Source organism: Erpetoichthys calabaricus, chromosome 16, assembly GCF_900747795.2.
Source record: "Erpetoichthys calabaricus chromosome 16, fErpCal1.3, whole genome shotgun sequence".
NCBI lineage: Eukaryota > Metazoa > Chordata > Cladistia > Polypteriformes > Polypteridae > Erpetoichthys > Erpetoichthys calabaricus.
The window spans coordinates 36,976,341-36,992,426 of NC_041409.2; the positions used below are offsets into that span (position 1 = coordinate 36,976,341).

At 40.5% G+C, this 16,086-nt stretch overlaps 1 protein-coding gene across 2 annotated transcripts in view; it reads right to left on the minus strand.

The window, feature by feature from the left end:
* The window catches only part of acp7 (acid phosphatase 7, tartrate resistant (putative)), a 125,823-nt gene that overhangs the window by 11,791 nt on the left and 97,946 nt on the right, over window positions 1-16,086 (minus strand). The window contains exons 10-11 of one of the 2 annotated variants that reach the window (XM_028822214.2): window positions 14,944-15,010; window positions 9,049-9,116 (exon numbers count right to left, since the gene is read on the minus strand). In XM_028822214.2, the coding sequence (XP_028678047.1) occupies window positions 9,049-9,116; window positions 14,944-15,010 (135 nt within the window). The remainder of the gene's footprint in view (window positions 1-9,048; window positions 9,117-14,943; window positions 15,011-16,086) is intronic. The other variant, XR_007933681.1, reaches the window with a different exon arrangement.

Consider the following 16,086-nt stretch of genomic DNA (forward strand, 5'->3'; position numbering starts at 1 on the left):
TTCACAACAATTCACTTGCGAGGTAAGTTGGCTTGAGGCCCTGACTGCAGATTCGGCATAATACTCACTTAATACTCACCCAAAATATATAACAGAGAAGTTATGGAAGGGCATCTCCAGCAGGAATAGCCAAACACTTCTTTTAATAATGGAAGAAAATGTACACGAAGAACAGGCCAGAATCAAAACCAGGAGATCAATCACTTGAGTCATCGGAACCAAATCTGTTTGAATCTCCACAGTCAGTGATGACATCACACGACACAACATCCAGGATATGCCCCCTGGCAACCCATGTCATAGCAACAGGTGGCACTCACAAAACAAAGTAGTGAGGTTGAAAAATATAAAACAGTGATACACGAGTAAAGTTTAAATCAATAGATACAAAGTAAACACTGATGTATTTGGAATCTTCAGTATTCAAATCCTCAAAAAATGATCAGCATCTTAACACTAGAATTACTAAAGCCTATGAAAAAACTTGTAATCCTGGCCCACCTTAAACCCCTTTGCACCTCTCCGTCAGCGTCTTTTGTGTTGTAAATGTGTCAATCAACACAAGCAGCAAGCATCCTCCTATCCCATCTCCCCACCAATGCAGAAAATTCTCTCAGCTCAAGTCTGTTTACCTGCGTGTGAGTTGCTGGGAGTTGTATCGGGTAAATAATATATTGTTATTTGGAATACATGCATTCCATGTGTGTTCTGTGTCTACAACAATCTATGTAAACACATCGTTAAAACAGAAACTTTTTCAGAGTCAGAGAGGTGCGAACGGATTTAAGGTGGGCTGGAATTACAAGTTATTTTGTAGGCTTTAGTAATTCTAGTGTTAAGAAAAATTTGTTGGCTTTCGAAAAAGGAACAATGTCTACCAAGTCATGATGGACACATCCTATTTTGATTCATCTCCATTCTTTTAGGAAATACACAGGACCTCATTCTTGCCTCAAGTGTGCTTTTGTTCTTTTTCTTATCTTTTCACTATTTTTGTGTATATTTTGTTATTATCTCTTTGCTTTCTTTTTTATATTTTATTTCTTTGTAAAATTTGTTTTGTTGACTATTTTGACTATATTGACTATTTATAGTTCCTTCAGAAAGTCTTCAGACCCCATCACATTTATCACATTTTGTTATGTAGCATAACATAACATTGAAATAAGTATTCAGACCCTTCAATTAGTTGAATCCCCTTTGGCAGTGACTCTAACTTTACAAGCTTTACACTCCTGGATTTGGGGATTTTTCTGCATTTCGTCTCTGCAGATTCTCTCAGGCTTGGTCAGGTTGGATGAAAACCATCAGTGGGCAGCTATTTTTAGATCTTTCTAGAGATGTTCTTTTAGGTTCAAGTCCAGGCTCTGGCATGTCAAGTCGGGACATTCACCAAGTTGACCCTAAGTGTAGTTTTAGATCTTTCTAGAGATGTTCTTTTAGGTTCAAGTCCAGGCTCTAGCACAAGGGTTCCCAAAGTGGTCGATATTGACCCCCTGGGGTCGATTTGAACTTGCTAGGGGTCGATAGTTTCAATAAAAAATTTTGGGGGTCAACGACAGCAAAAATAGACCCCCTTACTACTGCTATTTGTTTGTTACTTCAAAATATCTATGATTCCAATAGGTACCTAATTAAGAAGTAAAATCATTTAAAAAAACACATTACATACCAAATTTGCGAACGAAAAGGTAAAATGTGTCATTAAAAGAGTCACACGTAAGAATGCATGAAAATACATGTAGCACAAACATGTCTGTTCATTGTCTTATGGAACATATCAAAGCAAGTGCGGATATGAAAAACCATTGCATGTAATTAGGGGGTCGACGGTTTTAAAAGTTTTTGGTAAAGGGGTCTGCGGCTGAAAAAAGTTTGGGAACCCTTGCTCTAGCATGTCAAGTTGGGACAATCACCAAGTTGACCCTAAGTGTGTTGACCCTTTGTGTGTAGATTTATTGTTCTGTTGGAAGGTGAACCTTCAGTCTACTCTGAGGTTCAGAGCACTTTGGAGCAGGCTTTCATTAAGGATATCTCTGTGCTTTCTCCATTTGCTTCCACCACTGTGCTTCACTGTTGAAGCAGTATTGCACAGATTATAGATGTGGTGCCTGGTTTTACTTCAGACATGGCACCTAGAGTTGAGGCTAGACAGTTGAATCTTAGTTTCATCAGACCAGAGAATCTTATTTCTCACAATCAGAGAGTCTTTTAGGTGCCAAACTCCAAGGGGGCTTCCATGTGTCTTTAATTAAGGAGAGGCTTCTGCCTGGCCACTCTGTCATGAAGCCCAGATGACTGGAGTGCTGCAGTGGTGGTTGTTCTTCTAGAAGTTTCTACATCTCCACAACCTGGATAAACCTTCTCTCTGCATGCTCAGTTTAGACAGGTGGATAGCTGTAGGAAGAGTCGTGGATGTTCTACTCTTCTTCCATTTAAGAATTATGGAGGCCACATTGCTGTTGGAAAACTTCAGTGTTGTAGGACTTTTTGTAGCCTTCCCCCGATTTGTGCCTCAACACAATCCTGTGTCTAAGCTCAGCAGGCAATTCCTTACACCACAAGGCTTAGTTTTTGCTCAATTGTGAGACCTTATATAAACAGGTGTGTGGCTTTCCTAATCAGTTCAGTCAGTTGAACTGACCACAGGTGGACTGCAAACAAGCTGTAGAACCATCTCAGCCATGGTCAATAGAATGGGATGCACCTGTGTCACATTTCAAGCGTCATAGCCAAGGGTCTGAATACATGAATCAATGTGATATTTTGGTTCTTTATTACTACATTTGTGTCATCTTCATATTTGTTATACATTTGCAAAGTTGTCTAAAATTCTATTTACACTTTTTCACCCTGAGGTATTGACTGTTGCTTGATGTGTGGAAAAAATGAATTTAAATGATTTTAACACTATCCTTCAACACAGGAACATGTGAAATAAGTGAAAGAGTCAGAATACTTTCTGAAGGTACTGTATTTGCTCTTGGTGTTTTGTGCATTTTCTGAATGTTGAGCCTAAGGGGGCAGGACCTCCTAGCAGAGCAGTTGTAGAATCACCCCCGGCCTTTAATTGATGCTGGGATTAATTTACGTCCTGCTCTCATTTAAACTGTCCTTCTGTGATTTCTGGTCTAGGGTTTTAGGATATTTCTAAAACATTCTGGAATTTTAACATTTTTAAATCATCCCCCCTCCTCTAACACACATGAGAAAGTTATTGAACATCATAAAGTTACTACCTGCAGCCTAAGGGCTCGTTTATACTTCACACTCAGAACGCGTACGCGCCTGCATCATGGCTTCCACGCGTTCTCAGCGTTCATTTGATGCATCCTCTGAGCAGGTCCACAGAAATTAATGCGACGCATACATGAGTTGCAGTACCAGCAAAAATTTGGGGGGCGCAGTGTGCTAAAAGTTGGAATGTGACATCATAGTCTCTGTTTACTATCTACATGTGACAGAAAGCCGCTTTGCAGATCCTACGAGATCGGTGTGCGCGCTTCGATGTTTGATAAATGGTTCGATGTGGTGAAGCAAAATGCCGACATACAGATGTATTCGTGGTGTTTTTATATTCAAGTTCATATTCCTGATCGTAATTACACAATACGTTTTAAAAGTCTCACTTACCGTCTTCTGTGCCGTCTTTTTTTCTGGGGCTTCCTCTGGTCCTGACAGCAGCAGATCGCCAGCAATAGATCACCACACTGAGCACATTAAGTCTATGATATTCCAACTCTCTGCACATTTAGAATCCTTAGATTTATACTTGATATCACTTTCATGATGAAAAACATTAAAGTATGTATATTACATTTTACAGATAAATCAGTAATTTCGTTTAAATAATGAATACTCGTAATAATTACACACATGGGGGTGACACAGTGGCGGAGCGTTGGCGCTGCTGTCTTGCAGGGAGTCACGTCGCTGGTATTCCCTGCCTGGAGTTTACAAGTTTTCCTGTTGGGTTTCCTCAGTGTGCTCCAGTTTTCTTCCAAAGATATGCAGATTTGGGAATTTGGTGCCGCTAAAATGACACTAGTGTATGTGTGTGCTTGTATTCACCTTGCGATGAGCTGAGGCCTCATCCAGGGATTGTTTCTCACTCGTGCCCAATGCTTGCTGGAATGGACACATCCGTGGATTTAATCAATAAACATCCCTTTCCGAGATATTGCGGTAAGGTGTCATCGGTATTTAATGGGTGTTCTAGGCAATTCACAACACAGAGAAGCCGAACATGTTCTCGCCGTGATAATATCTCGCACTGCCACCTGGCGGATTCCTCCAGATTTACGTAAAGTACACGCGCAATTATAAACGTATATATATTGCGTAGCAGGAGCATCCCCTGCAGCATGCATCGCATCGCGTGAAGTATAAATCCGGCCTAAGAGTCAAATGAGTCACCAAGTGGGAGAGCACATGAACTCCTGATGTTGTAACACACAAGAAGACTAAGCTGACGCTTGTTTGTTTCATTTACTTTATTGGCGCCATCACAGAAAGTGTGTTTAGTTGTAATTGTTTTTGTTATATTTGTGTAATCCCATCAGTGAATACAGATGAGCAGAAGTGGCCATTGAGGTGCTTGTGAAGTGTGTTTTCTATTGAGATTTTGGGTGCTTGTGCTCCTTTCCAGGCCGTGGTGCACCCAATTACCCATATGGCTTACCCAGCCCTGGTGGAACCAGAAAATCTGGGCATGTAAGAATGCCCAGCTTCATCTTTACAAGGATTAAAATACTGTAATGCCCCTAGTACCACTCACATCCCCTACTTGTAATTGTAAAGGAATAAAACAATACAGAGGAAGTCTGATGTAAAAACCATCTTTTAGGATGTTTCTTTGTTTAACAGCCTCTTTATCTATTCAAAACCACATTCTCATAACTTCAGGAGTGTGACAGCAATCTCACTTTAACTCTTTGACGTACAAATGCATATAACAACCTGTTTATTTAGACAAATGGCTTTTCTGTGTTATGAATGCTCTCTTTTTTGAAGAACTTTTTGAGTTGTCTGGATGGTGCATTAAGACAGTGTGCTGCTGGCTCCCAGAATATTCTGATTAAAATATAAACTTAGTCCGAGTGGGTCTCATAATCTCCTCCCTTAAAGAATCTACAAAATCCCTAATCTATAGGAATTCCACAACCTCCATTGACTCCCTAGATCTGTCTGATGTCTGTTGCCCTACTTACGATAGTTTTAAAAGGGTCACATTAACGTAATGCTTAAAAGTCACTCGCAGGCAGCACTTTTCATCATCATCCCAGTGAATACACACAGAAAGTAATCAGACCCCTTCACTTTCTGCACACTTTATCATGTTGCAAATTTGCCATTTTTGCCCATTTGTCTACAGTCAATAATCCATAATGACAAATGTGACTTCAGAAAGTTTTGCAAATTTATGAAAAATCAAATACTGAAATTTTGCATTCCTAGAATTATTCAGACCCCTTGCTGTGGCCCTCCAAATTGAGCTCAGGTTCCTGCTGTTCTCTTTAATTCTTCTTGAGATGTTTCTAGAACTTGACTGGAATTCATCTGTGGCAAACTGAACTGATTGGACATCATTTAGAAAAACACCCGTGTATCTGTCTGTAGAAGTTCCCACAATTTACACTGCATGTCAGGACAAACACCAAGCCATGAAGTCCAAGGAACTCTCTGTAGATCTCCGCCACCAAAGTATTGTTAGCTTTTAATGTTTCCAGGAGCACAGTGGCCTCATTAATTGTGAAATAGAAGATGTTTAGAACCACCAAGACTCTTCCTAGAGTTGGCTGTCTGCCCAAACTGAGTAACCAAGAAAGAAGGGCCCTGGTCAGGGAGGTGACCAAGTGCCCAGTGGTCACTCTAACAGAGCTTTATAAGTCCTTTGCTCAGAGGATAGATCCTGTTGGAAGTATGATCATCTCAGCAGCACTCTATCAATCAGGCATGTATGGTAGAGTGGCTAGATGGACGCAATGCATGTGAGGACTCCAAGACCATGAGGACAAACATGCTCTGTTCTGATAAAACAAAAATTGAACTCTTTGGGCAAAGCTTCAAGCACTATGTCTAGAGAAGACCAGGCACTAATCATTGCCTGCTTAATCCCACCTCTACAGTGAAGCATGGGGGTGGCGGCATCATGCTATTGGGGTGAAGGAATGGGGAGACTGGTTAGAATTGAATGAAGGCAGCCAAATACAGAGAGGTCCTTGAAATAAACCTGCTGAGAATGCACACCACCTCAGGCTGGGGCAACAATTCACTGTTCAGCAAGATAACCATGGAATGGCTTTGGGACAACTCTGAGTGTCCTTGAGTGGCGCAGCCAAAGTCCAGACTTAAACCCCATAGAACATGTGTGGAGAGACCTGAAGATGGCAGCTTACAAATGCTTGCCGTCCGACCTATCAGACCTTGTCCAAATCCAGGCGTGCAAAGCTTATAGAGACTTATCAAGAAGACTCAAAGCTGGAATTACTGGCAAAGGGGCTTCAGCAAAGTCCAGAATTAAGGCTCTAAGTGTTTCTGTGAAGGAGAGATTTCAGTTTTTGATTTTTAATAAATGTGCAAATCTTTATGTAAACATGTTTTCACTTCGTTAGTATGGGTTATGGAGTGGAGACTGATGGGCAAAAATGGCACATTTATCCATTTAGAATTAATAAAGTGTGAGGAAAGTTGAAGGGGTCGTTAGATTTTCTGAAGGCACTCTGTGTGTGGGTGTGTGTGCATGTGTGAGTGTGTGTGTGTATATAATGTTTAATGTAATAAATGAATGCTGGCACTAGTGTTATATGTTGATCAGGCTTGAACAGTACACACTCCTCATAGTTGGGTTCATTTTAAATAAATCAGCAAGTCACAGTTGCAGTGTTTTGAAAACATGGACTTCGGATGCCCTCATCTCACAAGCCTCAGATATACGCATCCCAGAGGAATGTCTTGTTTCCTTGATGGACTGAAGGCAGAAGTGAAATGAACAAAAGAAAAAAAAATGAAAAACACATGGGACTCAACCTTGGCGTGACTCTTAAACCCTGGAAATGGATCCTAGAACACCCAGCACTGATCGCGTTACAATGTCCTGCACAGTGTCCACCAAGTTTATTGCTCTATAAAATTTTCGTCTGGGAAAGAAAACTGGAGCTTAGGGCTGCCAGTTAAGTTGTGTTAGTAAATTGCTCAGATTTTCTTCATAAACGGAGAATTTTATATTTATCAGCAGGACAGATGTTATCTAAAGGATGGTGTCTTCCTGGGCTTTTAGCTACTTGTGTGCTTTTCATCCAGGGTTCATTTTGATTCACTGTCTTTTCCTTTTCTCACTGAAGTACCTTGGTAAATATTTAACTTACAGTGGAAAATTGCTTTGAACAGCAAAAAACTATATATTATGAGGTTCCAGTTTTTTAGATGAATACATTTGTACACTGCACTTATTGGATATTAATTAACTAAAATATTATTCAAAGCAACTCACTGAAATGAGTTGGAAAAGTTAGGTTTTTGGATATACAGAATTCAGTTTTGCATTTTAATATACAGTACATTTTGAAGATGTTATTTGTTTTTATCTTTATTTTTGAAATGCTTCCACACCAGTTGTTTTGTACCTTAGTTTGGATAATGGGTATCATCATTCTGTGTGTTTTTGCACAGGTCAAATTGTCTGCTCTGCCTGTTGCCATGTTATATCATTGCTCCCCCTTTCAATCACATCTATGTAAGATGGCGGTCACCGCTTTCAGTATTCAAGTTTCTTAGTTCCTGAGTATGTTCTGGATGTACATTTAAAGAAAAATTTTTTAGCTGTTAAAATTTCTTTTAAATACCAGACAGAAGAGCTAGCAGTTCTGCACTGTCACAACAGCCAAAGTCCACCTACTTTTTTAAGTCTACACTTCCCTGCTACAAAAACGAGGAAGGCAAAGTTATGATTTGGTTTTGTTTTACATTTTTTTTGTATCCTAACGTAAATGTTTTCTAGACTGTTTTCTGCTCATTTAGGGTTTTGACGCATACAGAGCTGGATTTTGAACATTGTTTTCTCTTAAATCAATTTGGAGATTACTTTTCCACGAATGGTGGCTTCATTTCCATGATGCGGTGACCCTTTGTTGGTGGACATGTGTTTTGGGATTTTGATCAGTGAATTCCCCATTAAATCGGTATAAAGGTCAGCAGTTAATATTTCCTGGTTTTCCAAGTTTACAGATAGAGACTTCAATTCGTGGTAAATGTATGTTTGGGTGGCATTTTACTGGCAGTATATTTAGTGTTTTGAATTCCTTCACTTTGTTTTCTGGGTTTTAAATTAGGCTTGATGACAGATCACACTAACTTTTGTTAACATACTTGGCAAACTTGTCATTTCCTGGTCTTTCATCAATAAAAAATTGCCTCATTCTTTTTCGTAATGGTAGGCGACATTGGACTGATTTCCCAGCCAGGATGTATGGCTTTTCCATCCTTTCCAAACTGCATGCTCTCCCAGTACATCAGGTGTCAGTGTCCCAGTGCCTGTACCCCCATGCACACGTAGACATACTGGGAACTATAGTTTCATTGGGCAGCCAAGAGGGAGCTCCCTTATTTTGAGGTACTTCCATGTGACCCAGAAGTGCTTCCTTCTTGTAATATTCTGGCACCAGCATAAACGTCCCAAAAATTAATACGTCAGCTGTGCCACATCTCTCCCTGAATACTGGAATAAGACCAAGGATACGGGAGATGCGAGTAACTCAAAACAGCGGTATTGATGATGGCATCAGGGTAAAGCAAAAATAACTATCATAACACACAAAAAGGGAGTTGAGCAACAGAAATGAAGATCTGAAGCCAGAACCCAAACACCTGAAGACCCTAACTGAGAGATTGAAGAAAAGGCACCAGGGCAAAATTTCATAAAATAACCAGAAACGTTAATAAACAAGGAAGTAGTGAGGGGTTTAGACAACAATAACAAAAAAATATTAGAGAACAAAGACATAGCCATAGCAGACTAGCATTCATCGCACCAGCCATTCTAATGCTTACCTGGAATCCATACACTGGCCATAGCCTCTCGTAACTGTGCTCGTGGGCCCACAGCTCCAGATCGACACCTGAACAATAACATGCATGACAGATGTAGGGCAGCACTTGGAATACTGTAATATACAGAATCAGTGAGACCCTCAGATCCCAAATATCTTAACCTTTGGGGCCTCATGAACTGTAATATTGCAGACCACTGCCCTGTTGAAGAAAGCCTGCATACACCTCATTACTTTAAAAAATGAAGAACAAATATAAATCTTGACATTCCATTCTATCCATTTTCTAAACCTACTGTTTCCATAACAGGGTCGCAGCAGGCAGGAGGGGTGCTAAGACCACTTTTCTTGTATGAGGATTTGCACTTATGTATGCACAGAAAGAAAACACCACATAGATGTCGATCTGAGAAACCACACTCATCCAGGGAGCCGTCTGGACAGCTTTCAAATGTCTCGGTATGCACAGATTTGTCCATGTTGAGATGTGCATGTGCTGCGGTGGGCAGAGTCGCGTAGCACCACAAACCCTGAGGTTGTGGGTTCAAATCCTGCTACTGACACTGAATGACCCTAAGCAAGTCACTTCACCTGCCTGGGCTCCAATTGGAAAACCAAAGGAAATGTAACCAATCGTATCTCAAATGTTGGAAGTCGTCTTGGATTTGGCATCAGCCAAGTAAGTAAATTTGGATGCTACAAACATATTGGAAGCAGAAACACAAATGTACATTGGATTGTGAGAGTATTTAGACTCCTTCACTTTTATCACATTTTATGTTGCAGTCTTCTGCTAAACTTAGGGCGGAGTGGTGGCTCTGAGGCTAAGGATCTGCGCTGGTATCCAAAAGGTTGCCGGTTCAAATCCCCGCCACTGCCAAAAGAGATCCTACTCTGCTGGGCCCTTGAGCAATGCCCTTAACCTGTAATTGCTCCAGGGGCGCTGTACAATGGCTGACCCTGCACTCTGACCCCAAGGGGTATGCGAAAACTAACAAATTCCTAATACAAGAAATTGTATAAGGCGAAATAAAGAACAAAAAAAAAAATCATTTAAAAAATTCTCACATCAAAAAACATTCAGTACCCCAGAATAACAAAAAGAAAATAGGATTTTAGATTTTTTTGCAAATCTATTAAAAATAAAAAAGTGAAGTATCACACTAATGGAAGTATTCAGACCCTTTACTATGACACTTGAAATGCAGCTGTACAGTATTGATCATTATTGAGATGTTTCTACACTTTGTTTGGAGTCCACCTGTGGTCAGTTGATTGGATTGTACTAATTAGGAAAGATGCACACCTGTATTTTATTGACGCAAAAACCAAGCCATGAGGTCAACGGAACTGTCTACGAAGACAGAGATTTGGGAAAATCCACAAAAATAATTTCTACAACGTTGAAGGTTCTCAAGAGCACAGTGGACTCCATAATTCTTACATGAAAGCCATGACCCTTTCTATAGCTGTCTACCTAACCAAACTGAACAATCAGGTGAGAATGGCCTAGAATGGTGGCCCAGAACCCAATGGTCACTCCAGTTGAGCTCAATAGAATCTGTGTGAACATGGGAGAAACATCCAGAAGGACAACCATCAATGCAGCACTCCATCGATCCGGGCATTATGACAGAGGAGCCAGACAGAAGCCTCCCCTCAGTAAAAGACACATGGAAGCCTCCTTGGAATTGGAGAAAGGTGCCTCAAGGACTCTCAAACTGTGAGAAACAAGATTCTCTGGCCTGATGAAACCAAGATTAGCGTCATGTCTGGAGGACAATACTTGCACAGTAACATTTCAGGGGTGAAGCACTTTGTTAGCAGCATCATTCTATATGGTTAGCTTATCAGTGACAGGAACTGGGTTTGAGGGAAGACTGAGCAGAGCACAACACAGAGATATCCTTAATGAAAGCCTGCTCAGGGCACTTTCAACCTCAGACTGGATTGGAGGTTCACCTTCCAACAGGACAATGACCCTAAGGACAAAGCAAGGACAATACTTGGGGACAACTCAGGGAGTGTCCTTGCGTAGCCCAGCCAGAGAACAGACTTGAACCTAACCAAGCATTTCTAGTGAGACCTGAAAGTAGCTATCCACCAATGGTCACCAATGGTCTCCATTCAGCCTGACAGAGCTTGAGGAGATCTGCAGAGACGAATGGCAGGCTTGTTGTGTCAAACCCAAGACATCTCCAGGCTGGAATGGCTACCAAAGGAGCTTCAAGTGGGTACTGAGTAACAGGTCTGAATACTTGGGTCAATGGGATATTTCAGCTTTTTTATTTTTAACAGATTCACTACAATTTTCTAAAATCCAATTTTTGCTTTTACATTCCTGGAGAATTGAGTGTTGCTTGATGGAGGAAAAAGTGAATTGAAATGATTTCAACACAAGGCTTCAACATAACAAAATATGTAAGAAGTCTGAATACTTCCTGATGGCTCTGTATATGTTTGTGTGTGGCAGCCACTGACTTGAAAATGCAGGGGGAGAGGACAACAATGCACTTGTGCACGTATGTGGGAGTCCTTACAGTCCTTGGACACACACACACACATCCTTACAGCAGGCCAATTCGAGATGACAATGACAACAAACTAGGCAGTGAAACCTAGGAAGACACAGACAGCAGGTATAAACTCCATAGCACTGGGTCAGGATTAAAATCTAGGCCTCTGCAGAATGTGAGCCAGCAGGGCAGGCAGCCGTAACACAGTGTGATATGCATATATCAATACAGTATGATGGGTAAACTGGATTAAGCAGGTTTGATAGTGAATGGGTCGGTGGACGGATGGATGTGAATGATTTCATCTAAGTTATTTTCTTACTACTTGGATTGGTTTATGAAGGATAGTCCGTCATATCTGAAGTGTAGCACATATTCTCATTCAACTGGCATTCCATCCGTTGGTCCTGTCTTGGGCCTGAACTGTCAAATTAAACTCCAACCCTAAATGACCCTTTATGGGACTGTTGGTTTATCTTGTATTTCATTTACCATTTTATTTAATCCTTACCTTGTATTGATTAGTCAAGTGTCATCTGTGAAAGGCATCAGAATAAACCAAACAATGAAATGATACATTGACTAGATGTGTAATGGCCTGGCACTAGGCTGTATAACTGTATTTGTCAAGCAATTACTTAATCTCCATCTCCTGTTGAACCCCATTTCCACCCAAGACTCGACACAGAAGTATAAATCAGCCTAAAGGTCGGCAACACCAGTTTGAGTTGGAGAGCCTGTTGCACTTAACTGCTGCAGTTAATGGACTTCAGATTATATAACTAGGAATTGGGGATAACCGATTACATGACTCCCTCATGACTTCTCAGCATGCTTTCAAAGCTCCACATCATGGCAGCCAATTAATGCACTACCTGACAGTGCTAGTAGCCGTTACAAATATTTTCCCAATATGGAGAGTTCAGCTGCTATTTCAGCCTGTCTATTCATTTTTCCATTCTGTCGAGAAACTGGACAGGCATGATGGTGTTGAATTTGCGCATTTCAAAATGCCCACTTTCCTTTCTTCCTTGTAGCCACATTGTATGTATTGTATTGTGCCTTAGAAGAGCTGGTCATGCATATTGCTGGAGCACAAAACCATGTGATCATCTAAGGATGAGAACCTTTAAGGACACACTGCCATTTTCATGCCAATATATTTTATGCCACTTGGCAGACTTTCTTTTCTTTGTTTTGAAAATGCCAGACAGACTTTTGGCTAAAGCAGCCCCTACTGTATTTTATATAGTGCCTTTCTCAATGTAAACATACAGCTACAAACAGGTGAAGTGGAAATGAATGCATCATGGAAGCACAATGGCTGCCTCATGATTCTGTGGCCCTGAGTTCAAATGCTAGTCTCTCCACTGTCTGATTGGTTTTGCCCATTCAGTTCAGTAGGTTCTCCAAGCTCCACTAGTATATTTATTTTCAGGTACCACTTGACCTCATTAAAAAAGCTGTTATCAGTTTACTTCGACTCCCATCTGGAGGTGGTTATACACAGAAACTCGCCATGGTTACCACAAGTGTAAATGCAAAGGCCTGTCCACATGTAAAATCCACAGACATGGAAGTTGGAAAGTCATCACATCTCTTTCCAGACACAGTTGAAACACTGGAGATGCCTTTTTAATGCCAGATGTAAATGTCATCTGATAAAAATATATTCAGATACAATCCAGATGCAGAACACTCATGACAGGTATAAAGGGGGCCTCATTTGGTGGAATCCAATCCATGCTATAACCATGGTATGTAGAATAAAAATGTACAGGATGATGTGCCTCAGCACTCCAGGGATCTCAGTATGATTAACAGCCAAATGCTGCCCACCTTCTCCCTGCTGAGTGGCAATTCTAAAATATCCAAATGTGTGTGCAGGTGGGTGCGTGGCTTGCAAATGACTGGTCTACTTGTGCCCACTGCTCCTGTTCACAATGGAAGCAGTCACAGAACTCATTTATGTCATCCATTTATCCCCAGACTGGTTCATTACAATGTCCTTTGATATTAAAATAATTTTGCTGTAGAGTAATTACACATATTTGGACCTTATCACTAAAGCGGTTAAAGTGCTATACAGTGGAAGGAGAAAAACACACAAATCCTTTGAAATTACCTGGTCGTGTACTTTAAAATGTGAGCTGATCTTCATGTAAGTCACAAGCATAAGCAAACGCAATATGCTTATGCTAGTAACACAAACAAATATAGGGTGGTCCAGATCTAATTATGCAATTTTCATTACGCTATAACTTATTAATTTTATTATATAGAAGATCACCCGAAAAATCCCGGACCATCTAGAAGTGTGCTAACTGACGACATGAAGAATCGTCTTCACGCCGAACTGGAATCGTCCCCGCATAAATCAAAGTCATCCAGACGATCTGGATCTGCATAATTAGATCTAGACCACCCTGTATAGTCTGTCATGTTTTTACTGACCACAATAGAGATTCACTGATCTTGAAATTGTCAACAATGCTGTGATCTTCACTCCCGATACCTTTGCAAGAGGATGAAGGCCCAAGTCTTTAGAGTCCTGGTGCTTCCTGTCTTGCTATATGTTTGCGAGACATGGACGCTATCCAGTGACCTGAGATGAAAACTGGACTTCTTTGGTACTGTGTCTCTTTGGAGAATCCTTGATACCACTGGTTTGACTTTGTGTCAGTTGGTCATGGATTCCCGAATGAGGCACATTACCTGCATTGTGAGGGAGCATCAGTTATGGCACTACGACTATGTGGCACGATTCCCCCAGGTAATCTGGGTATGGCAGATAGATGGTCATTTCTGGATGGTGGGACTGGATCATGTGTCTGCCTGGGGGGTTGCCAACCAGGATCCTGAGCTGTTTCGTCGCCCCAAAGGGTTTATTGTAAAATGCCTGGAGTGGCTAGGTTATTTTTAAAAACATATGGAAAATGCTTAACTGTAGAACAATTTCACATGGCAAATGCATATATACCATAACTATGAATAAATAACATGGACTTGCAAAATACCAATCTTATCTTTTAATTCTTAGCCTCTTATCATCAACATACAAACTAGCATGACTTTTGAATTGAATTTGAATGCTGGGGGAGTTTGAGTCAGCGTGAGTGTGCTCATGAGGTTACTCTCAATCTCACTGCCTTGAGGAAGTCAGATTACACAACTTTGAATCGCATGGGATGACAGTTAGGATTCCATGAGTCCCTCACAGCCTCTCCACACGGTTTCAGATTTTCAAAGAACAGAGAGCTCAATCCCAGTGCTGCCAGGATAGTAAGTGGTTCCCTATGACTCTGGACGACAGAGCTGTTGAAACAGACCTCTAACTCAACAATCAAATTATGCTCATTAATAAATGTCATTCATCTTACCATAAAGGTAGAAGAGCTCTTCTAGACCAGGTGCAGGAGGCTTTGTGTCGTTGCGGCCAAGTCGGACCTTTAGAAAAATAAATAAATGAAATGAGTGTTTGCTGTGAAAGGATATATATAAAACAAAGATGCCTTAATTCAAACAATAATTCATTTTCTGCAGCAACTTCCACATAGCAAGACAAGATCTTTACACAGTAGCCATGAAAACACCTCAAAGCAACACAATCACACAGCTAACTGATACATGATAAAACGCAAAGAGAACATGAGCCAACAAAAATAAGAATAATAATAATGAACATGTAAATGTGGCTATTACAGGTAGTCGTCAATTTACGACCTATGTGTCCCACAACCGTTCGACTTATAACCGCTACTGCGTCTCACGGGCAAACGACAGCTTTCTCTATGCCAGCTCCATATGCTGTGACTCATTCATCTTGATCTCAGTTTATTACCTGCAGGGGTTTCGACTACATTCAGTTACAATTGTCTTACAATTACAGAAAAAAAGCAATTGATCTTGACACAAAATGAAGGAGATCAAGCAGTATGAGGGAGGAAAGAAAGCGAATGCGATCGCATGTAACTTTAAGTTGTAACTAGCCAGTGTTTACCACATGTGCTGTACTGGTGTGCACTGGCTTTGAATCCAGTTAACCTCCAAAGCTTCTGTGTTGTGACTCTTTATATGTACCACCACGAAGGGATAATGAAACCAAATTGAACTCCTTTATCTGTTAATGTTTATTATAAACAGGGTGAAATGTTAAAACAACAACAGCATTTAATCGTATAGGTTTAGGTTTAGGTTTAGGTTTAGGTTTAGGTTTAGGTTTCTTTATTTAGTCATGTTTACACAGGAAAACATGAAATTTGCCTTCTCAGTTGCATCTAATAACAGGTAACAGACAGAATGAAATAAAACAGACAAATAGAAATAAGAAAGGTTAAGGTAAGGCAGTTAGATAAAACATATTTATACCAAAAAAAAAAAGGTAACAGGATATATATCAAAACCTTAAACATTATCTCCGATATTTCTTATTGAAAAGTCGTATGGCACTAGGAAGAAAGGAGTTTCTGGAGCGATTTGTGTGGGTTTTCAAAGCAACTATCCTTCCTGATTTACTGAAGTTT